Genomic DNA, 9,469 nt, shown 5'->3' with positions numbered 1-9,469 from the left:
AGGACTAGTCAGTACCAAGGGAAGTTTCACTAAACTTAGGTGACCACTCTCTTCACCCTTTTATTAGGTATTAATATTATTTAACTAATAATTATTTAATGTATTTAATTCAATAAATTAAATTTGCATTAATAAATAACATATATTAATTATAGTGTTTACAAAAGACAACTTTAGCCATTGAAAAAGTTTTTTTATAACTTAAAGAAAATAAATAAGTTGTTGTACCATATGTATATTGTGAAACTTTTAAACCTAAAGAGTTTTCAAACTACTATTGTCAAATGTTTTATTATATTGTATAGTAAAAATATATAACATTGGGTTATTGTACAATAATAGCTTATTGTACATTACGTGCACGACCTTCCAGAGCGTTAGATTACAAAACACGCGGTGACAGTTTTGCAAATAACCCAAAACTCGTCCATGATCATGTTCATCGATTAAAAATCGATTATGATCCATATTCTAAACTCTTAGCTCTATATCATCCAAATTCTAAACTCTAATAAGAGCTTAAAGTATGAAATCTTAAAAGTCAAAAATCAAAATCAAAATAGAACTTTGTTGAACAGAAAGAATCTTCAAACTTATGATTTAATCAATCGAATTGATGTGTAGAATAAACACTCAGTTGAGCTTTGATTAGGGTTCAAAATATTATGTTTAAACGTTCAGAACATAACTGAAATGTTCAGTTCTAGACTTAATATGTTTTAAACAAAAGGCTAAAAAGTTCAGTAGAAAAAATTAAGTAGTTTAGAACAAAACTCTAAAAATTTCAGAACAAAAATTCTAAGATGTTCATAACAAAACGCTAAGAAATTCGGTACAAAAATTTGAAAAGTTCATAACAAAAGTTTAAGAATTTCAGAACAAAAATCTAAGAATTTAAGTTCAAAACTTAAAGTGTTCATAACAAAAAAACTAATAAGGTTGGTACAAAAATCTAAGTAGTTTAGAACGAAGTCTAAGAATTTGTAAAAAAAGTCTAAGAAGTTCATAACAAAAGATATTATAAAAAAAAAAGATAACAAGTAAGCAAAGTTAGAAGTTAAAGGACTAAAATGCACTTTGTATTCTACATTTGAATAAAGCAGGAAGGCGGCCTCAATCGATTCAAAATATTTCAAATCTTCAAAACCCCCAATCGGACTCTCTCTCAGCTCTCACAATGCAGACTCGATTCGGATATTCAGACCACAATCGGCCGTCCGAATCATCATCATCGCAGCCTGTTAGAAACACGCCGGACGTCATGAAGTCGGTGATGATGAAGGAAACTCCGTCCAGTTTCCGGGGTGATTATTCTTCTGTTGCGGTTAATCTCAATGACAGTTTTGAGTTCCGAGAGGATCCTGCCTTCTGGAAAGATCATAATGTTCAGGTAGCAATCCAATCGCTCATTTAGGGTTTCAGTAATCACATTGTGAGATTGAAAAGCAAGGTGTTAAAATGCAGGTTATCATACGAGTACGCCCTCTCAGCACTTCTGAGATAGCTGTACAGGGACCAAGTAGATGTGTCAGGCAAGGCAGCAGTCAAACTATAACATGGACTGGCCCACCTGAAGCCCGATTTACCTTTGACCATGTTGCTGATGAACATGTCACTCAGGTATACATCAGTTTTTATTTTTAGTTTATTATTCATTTAATAACTGCTTATGTTGCAGGAAATGCTATTCAAAGTTGCTGGTGTACCCATGGTGGAAAACTGCATGGGAGGCTACAACAGTTGCATGTTTGCATACGGTCAAGTGAGTTTATCTTTATTGTTCATGTTAAGTATACTTTTTAGGAAATGAAACTGATTCATTGTAAGTTTGTAGCATCATTTTAATTGTTTTATGTACAGACTGGTAGTGGTAAAACACATACAATGCTTGGGGACATCGATGGGGGATCTAGAAGACACAGTGTGAACTCAGGGATGACACCAAGGGTCTTTGAGTATCTATTTACACGAATTCAAAAAGTAATTAGTTTTATATGCTGCCATATAAGAATTAACTCATTTTACTTGTTTATACACTAATGCGCTTTGTTGCAGGAAAGGGAGGCTCGAAGAGAAGAAAAAATACAGTACACTTGCAAATGCTCATTTTTAGAGATATATAACGAGCAAATTCTTGATTTGCTAGATCCGTCATCTACCAACTTACAGGTCACATATACTTTAATTTTATTTCTCTACCTTTCACATTGATTTGGTTGCTATTGCTTTGTTATTTTCAGGACATGATACATTTAACTTGAAATATATTTATACTAACACAAAAGTTTTTTTTGTTAACTCCAGATTAGAGAAGACACTAAGAAAGGGATATATGTTGATAATCTCAAGGAAATTGAGGTTACCAGTGCTAGAGACGTTATTCAACAACTTATTCAGGTTTTTTTAAGTTCTAACTTACAAGTTGGTTGTTTCATCATGTTTAATATTCATGCTTTATGTTTCTAATCACAAGTTTAGATAGAATCATTCATTTGTAGGTTAATTATCTTAAAATGTATTTCAGGGTGCTGCAAACAGAAAGGTTGCTTCTACAAACATGAATCGTGCTAGCAGTCGCTCTCATAGCGTGTTTACTTGTATAATAGAAAGCAAAGTTAGTCTCTCATTTCCTTTGTATTGTTGTGATGATAAATTATAAGACTGTTGTTAATGATTAATTTTCAGTTCTAACTAATTTTATTGATTATAGTGGGTCATTCAAGGTGTGACACATCATCGATTTGCTCGTCTGAATCTTGTCGATTTGGCAGGATCTGAGAGGTCGGTAGAATTTAACTATTTTTTATACTTCAAAGATTCTTAGGATCTAGACTATATGCTGAAAGAGTTTGCCATAATGCAGGCAGAAGAGTTCTGGTGCTGAAGGAGAACGTTTTAAAGAAGCAACCAATATAAATAAATCACTCTCAACTCTAGGGTATGCATATATGTTTTCAATTATGCACATCTTTGTGTTGATAACATACATATTCTCTAATAATTGTATATTAAACTTAATTGTTTCTTCTACTGTATATGCAGACTTGTTATCATGAATCTTGTCAGTGTGTCAAATGGGAAAAATCCTCATGTTCCATATAGGGATTCCAAACTCACATTTTTACTTCAGGTTTGTTATGCTTCATTAACACATGTATACAAATCGGTGAAAAATTTAGATTATTAGTGCTTTTGGTTGTAGAGCGTTGATCTTATTTGCATAAATGAGGACAGAGTATAATTTGTATATTTTCTTCTTGTTCAATTTCTCTTTGTTCTTTGTAAAGTTAGTTTTCACTATGGCTTGACATGTAATACTAATAGTGTAATTTGCATGAATTTCAGGATTCTTTAGGTGGAAATTCAAAAACTACAATAATCGCAAATATCAGTCCATCTACTTGGTGAGTACATTTAAAACACTACAGATTTACATAATACCACTTCTTATTTTTGGAATTAGAATGTAGAGTTTGAAGTGAGAATAAACTAAAAACTCAGTTTATTATTAGATGATTTTGTTTCAACTGCATACAATTACAAGGCGTTTAAAAATTTCTAGTGATTACTATAAAGTGTTGACTTTCAAAAGGTTCGGTGTCACGATTGATGAAAACTGCATAAAGTTATACGGATAGTTAATTGAATACAATCACCCTTAAAGTATTTTTTTACTATTTTCTGCTGTACACAAGTATTGCTTTTATAAGTACGTGTTTGGAATAACCCGTGTATGATGCTGCAGCAATTCATTGGAGACATTGAGCACACTCAAGTTTGCTCAACGTGCAAAATTCATCAAAAATCATGTACGTTAATTCCTATTCATATCGGACATCTGTTTTTTTAATTTATATCATGTGAGTAAAAATAGTTTGTTACTTCAATCTTTGCAAAAATTGTACACTGTTCATTAAGTGACAGTATTCAACATCACTAATCATTATGGACTTCTTTAATTATATAACTTCACATACCAACCTGAGATTTGGAGTGCTATAAATTTATAACTGCAGGCTACTGTAAATGAAGATGCTTCTGGAGATGTTCTTGCTATGAGGATGCAGATTCAACAACTGAAGGTCTTACTTTCATCCTTTTTTTCATTCTCATTCTCCATAAATTTGCTTGAAATTTGATATTAACTTATTCTTTGATTGCAAATAGTACACTATATAGTCAGCCTTTACTGCTTTTGAATTTATAAATGTCAATGTGATGCTAAATTGTATCAGAACGAAGTATCTCGTTTGCAAAGTGTGATCAATGGAGGAACCGAGAACAATGGAGACAATACTTGGACAGTGTCTTTTCCTGGGTCTCCGGGGTCATTCAAGTGGGAGGGTATTCAAGGATCATTCAGTCCAGTTACTGCTGTTAAACGAATATCAAATGTACTAATTCATATATAGATAATTGAGCAATCTTTTAGCATTTTTGCTTGAATTATGAACTTAAAAAAGCCTGTCTCTAATGCAGAAAAAAGAGTATGAAGTAGCTCTTGTTGGTGCTTTTAGAAGGGTAAAAGATAAAGACATCAGATTGCAGGCGCTTACTGCTGAAAGTCAGGCTGCTTTACAATTGGTATGTTTTGAGATCAAACTGAACCGAAAACCAAAAATTTGGATTCTGAAGACCATGCGGTTTCTGTATTTTCAGTTTTGCCATTTGGGCTTGAAGACAAAGGGCCCGGCATAATTGATTTGAGCCTGAAACGTCAAAGCTGAATCCGAACCGGAATTTCAGTTTTTGGAAAAACATAAAACCAAAAGTTTTGGTTTTTGGGTTCTGAAAACTGTTCGGTTTTGGTTGTTTTAGTTTTGTTATTTAGGCTTGAAACTTTAGGGTAAAAATGGCCCAAATTAATGAATTTGCGCTTGAAACTTTAGGTGTAAAGCACTTTTGTTTCATGCAAAACTGAAACCGAACCAGAAATTCAGTTTTTGAAGAAGACATAAAACCAAACTTTCAGTTTTGGGTTGGGGATTGGTTATTTTGGTTTTATGCACTCCCTTATTTCTAATGTGTAAACCCTCTGAGATCATTTTTGAAAACGAGCTATACTGTTATCTTTTTTAAACTGCAAAAGTTTATGTTACTGAAATAATATAAATTCTGTTTTTGTATTTGACAATCTAATCTTCTATATAACCATCGACATCCCATTTTGTCATATGTATGATTTTTAGTAAAATATCCAGTAATTCAATTTTTTGGGAAAAATAGGCAAAACAAAGGGAAGATGAGATACAAGGTTTAAAAATGAGACTAAGGTTTCGTGAGGCTGCAATAAAAAGGCTAGAAGGTGTTGCTTCTGGGAAAATATCTGCCGAGACACATTTATTAAAAGAGAAAGAAGATCATTTAAAGGAGCTTGATGTCTTACGTTCACAAGTTGATAGAAATCAAGAAGTTACACGATTTGCAATGGAAAATCTGAGAATAAAAGAAGAAATCAGAAGGCGTGTTTGCTTATATTTTCTGAATTATTAATTTTTTTTAAATGAAATGATAGTGTTACTAAAATCATGGTTTGAAATGCAGATTAAAGTCATTTTATGAGGAAGGTGAACAGGAAAGGATGAATGAACAGATCATGATACTTGAGAATAAGGTCTGGTCCATCTGGCTAGTATTTGACTTACGCTGACTTTACTTATATTTGTTTTTTTTTGGTATCCTTTTACACTTATTTAACGGTGTTGCATAATATGCAGTTGCTTGAGGCGCTTGACTGGAAACTTATGCATGAAACACAGCATACACCTGCCAAGGTATATTTTTGAGTCGTAAACTTTGATCATATGCTATGTTTATTATAAAGAAAACGCAATATTGTAACATCATCATTTTGTTTCTAATGATCCAGAAATCAAGTTTTGACTTTATGCTGGACAGTCAAAGGGACGGTGATTTTTTTAGTCTTAAGGTAAATTCTCTTTCTCATGTAATTTTGACCCATTACTAATAAATGGGTCGATTTGTGTTATGGTTTATTTTTAGCGGGTCAGACGGTAGTAAGTGGATCGAACGAACACAAACAAAGCGCGTTCGTGTTTGTTTGTGTAACTTTAATCAAACAAACGATTAAACAAGAAAAAGTTAGACAAATGGGGTTTTTTTGTTCGTGTTTATTTGTTAAAAAAAATGAACATGTTCGTGTTCATTTATGTATTTTTTATAAACGAATGGTTTATGAATGAACATAAATGAACGAACCTAACTGAGGTGAAACTAGTTAAAAGTAATGTGAAAAACAATGTGTTGGGCCTAAATGGTTGTTAAAACTATACTAAGTTGTATTGGGCCACCAAATTTTAAATGAATATGTTTACCAACTTAAAGAACAAACTTAAAACTAACGATCATAAAAGGGACAAACTTAAATGAACGAATGTTCATGAACAAGACTTGTGTTTATGTGCATTCGTTTAACTAAATAAACAAAGTTATTCGTTCACTAAACGTTCAGTTCTTTGAACTGATACAGGCATATTTATTATTATTATTATTTGGCTAAAACAGATATGGGGTGTGTTTTATCTCTAGTGGTTGGACAGGTGTGTTTTAAAACGAAAATGGGTAATTATTCTTTAAAGATATAAGTTGACAAGTTAGTTATTTCTTAAAAGTATAAGTTTCTGGACAAAAATGTTCCTAACAAATGGTTGCTAACACGTCTTTTTGTCGCTTCATTTATTTGTTTTATGGTCATTTTTATTTTGTTTAATGTTTAAAAATGTGTGGTATTACTGTAGGACCCGGTAACTCCTCAGAAGACACAATTTGAGTTCCCTTTAATAACCACACCCAATGTTACTCATGTAACCACACCTAATGTTACTCATGTAAGTGATCAAAGAGAGCTACAAACCATGGTTGATGCAATTGCAGCTGCAAGTCAACGAGAAGCCGAGGCTCACGAAACAGCAATCATATTATCGAAAGAAAACGACGAATTAAAAGCGAAGCTCAAAATGCTAATCAACGACAACAATAAACTCATTGAACTTTATGATCATGCAGTTGCCGACGGTCAACAAAACATTAACCGAATGGAAGAAAGTCATAACAACAATGTTGACCAAACTGAGCTTGCTCAAAAAGAAACTGAACTGAGAAGATTAAACGAGAAGTTAAAGCAGCAGTTAGTTGAAATGCATGAAGAGAATGATAAACTACTTGGATTGTATGAAAAGGCATTGCAAGAAAGTCAACAGAACAATGCTGACCAAAAAGAAGTTGAATTGAGAAGACTAAATGAGAAGTTAACAGAACTGCATGAAGAGAATGATAGATTGCTTGGATTGTATGAAAATGCAATGCGAGAAAAGAGTCAACAGAACCGTGTTGATCAAGCCGAGTTTGGTCAAAAGGAAGTTGAATTGAGAAGACTGAATGAGAATTTAGAGCATCAGTTAACCGAACTGCATGAAGAAAATGAAAGATTACTTGGCATGTATGAAAAGGCAATGCAAGAACAAGATGAATTAAAAAGATTATTTTCTTCAATCGATCAAAAAAGTCAAAGTTCCCAAGTCAATGAAGGAAGTGAAGTTCAGATAAATTATTTAATTGATGATAATCTGGTTGAAGTCAGTGTGAACGATGATCATAGTCAATACTCAAGTCAAACAAGTGAATTTTTTGACCCAGATGTACAGATGGTTGAAAATTCGACTTATTGTGATGAAAAAACTCAAGTTGACTTTGTTTCTGCAAACAAGAATCTTCAAGAAAAGCTGGATAACGTCCACAATTTGCTTTCAAAATCTTCCGAGAATGTCGGTCTATTCACTTCACTTGAGCGAGAGATTATCGACATTGACCGCCTTTCACGAACCTTACAAGAAGTCAAAGACGATGTTTTGGACAAACAGAAATATCACAAGTCAACAAATGTTGTCAACTCTCATATAAAAGAGCGCGAAAACACGCTTCAAAGAAAGATGACTGCAGTCAAACAGTCAATGTCAAACTTTTTAGAATCTCTCTATTACTTCGAGCAACGTGAAGCTCAATCCCGAGCCAAAGCACATGCTGCATCATCTCATCTGAAGTCAAAGAAAAACGTGTTGATCCGTGTTTTGACTGTCAAGGAAGAAAACGAGCGCGCTTTGTCAAAGATTAAACAATCAGAAGCTGAGTTAAAGAACCATATAGCAACATTAAAGGTAAGGATTGAAGAAGTCAAAAAACGTGAAAGTGACAAAGTTCTTCTTGCTATCGATAATGTGAAGTGGGAGTTAGGTAAAGCAACGGAATTACTCAAATCCGAAGAGGAAAAAACACAACTGCAGATTGAAATGAAGCAAGATCAAGAAAAACTCGCGACCGTTAAATCAGAATACGAAAGAATAATAAAAATGTCACATGATCTGGATACAAAACAGAAGGCGATCGAGTTAGAAATTCAAAAATTGTCAAACTTAACGGAGGAGACCGAGATGAAGCTTCAAAGTAACATTCAAGAAAAGCAAATGTTGTTAGAGATGAAAGAGAGCGGGACAACCGAATTTGAGAACTTGTTTCTTGAATTTCAAGAAACTATGTTTCTAGGAAAGTTAAAAGATGAAGAGATACTGATTTTGAGTGAAGAAATAGAGATGGGTGTGAAAAGGTTGGAGGATTTGGAGGTTGAAAGAAGTGTTTGTGTGCAGAAAGTGAGTGATATGGTTGAAGAAACAAGAGGGGGCTGGTTGTTTGAAAAGATTGTTGAACAACTTGAAAGCATATGTTCATGTCTTAAGGAGTTAAAAGGTGGAATTTGATTTGAGTGTGTTTATTAAATTATTATAACTTGTTGATTCTCTCTTGGAGTTGCATGTTATGGGATTAACACTGTAATGTTATTTTTAATGTCAAGGGTGTGATTATACTTTTGTATTTTCTTTGTTTTTATTGGATTAAAGGGTGTTATATGGTTCGGGTTTTGATTATTTTTTTAGTCGAACATGAAAACAAACTTAACCGAATTCAAGACGGTAAAAAATGAAGTTTAACTTAGTTTGGTTTTGGCTTTCAAAATCGTGCTCAACAATTTGATTTTGGGTTTCAGTTTGTTCTCTTTGTTTTTTAATGGGATAAATGTTAATGGTTTGTACATAAGAAAGTAGTCTAATTTTGATACACTAATTCGGTTTCCTGATTATTACTATGTTATGTTACTTCAAATCAAATAACGAATTTCTTACGATTTACTTAAGATTTGACCTAAAACGGAATATGTAATTCGGTTTGGTTTTTTTTTTTTTTTTTTTTGGTATTTATCGGTTTGTAACAGAATTTTAGTTATCCTAATTCAAATTAGAATCAAGTGTTAAAATAACAACAATCATAATCTAGTACATTGATTTTAAATTTGAATGACTGAAATTAATTCAATAAATAAAAATTGATGGAAAGGGCGTGAAGGTAATAACCCAAATTTGTTGACTTTCTCTCTCCACATGCAAGGCACATGTCAATT

At 32.8% G+C, this 9,469-nt stretch overlaps 1 protein-coding gene across 1 annotated transcript; it reads left to right on the top strand.

Moving 5' to 3' along the window:
* Positions 1-1,177: 1,177 nt before the first annotated feature.
* On the top strand, positions 1,178-8,830 carry LOC143624701 (kinesin-like protein KIN-12E). Its single transcript, XM_077095267.1, has 20 exons — positions 1,178-1,390; positions 1,465-1,620; positions 1,679-1,762; positions 1,861-1,980; positions 2,056-2,169; positions 2,305-2,397; positions 2,525-2,614; positions 2,711-2,781; positions 2,864-2,938; positions 3,043-3,130; positions 3,346-3,404; positions 3,746-3,809; positions 4,017-4,082; positions 4,236-4,394; positions 4,480-4,584; positions 5,227-5,462; positions 5,545-5,614; positions 5,718-5,774; positions 5,870-5,929; positions 6,759-8,830. Exons 1-20 carry the CDS (start codon positions 1,178-1,180, stop codon positions 8,769-8,771), a joined length of 3,993 nt encoding a protein of 1,330 aa, XP_076951382.1. The 3' UTR covers positions 8,772-8,830.
* The last annotated feature ends 639 nt before the right edge of the window (positions 8,831-9,469 follow it).

The sequence above is a fragment of the Bidens hawaiensis genome, unplaced genomic scaffold (genome assembly GCF_021521415.1).
Source record: "Bidens hawaiensis isolate Kalapana, Puna unplaced genomic scaffold, B.hawaiensis_p1.1 tig00003956_1, whole genome shotgun sequence".
Taxonomy (NCBI): domain Eukaryota; kingdom Viridiplantae; phylum Streptophyta; class Magnoliopsida; order Asterales; family Asteraceae; genus Bidens; species Bidens hawaiensis.
Note: the sequence above shows the minus strand (reverse complement) of the source record. Positions and strands in the feature narration are given on the sequence as shown.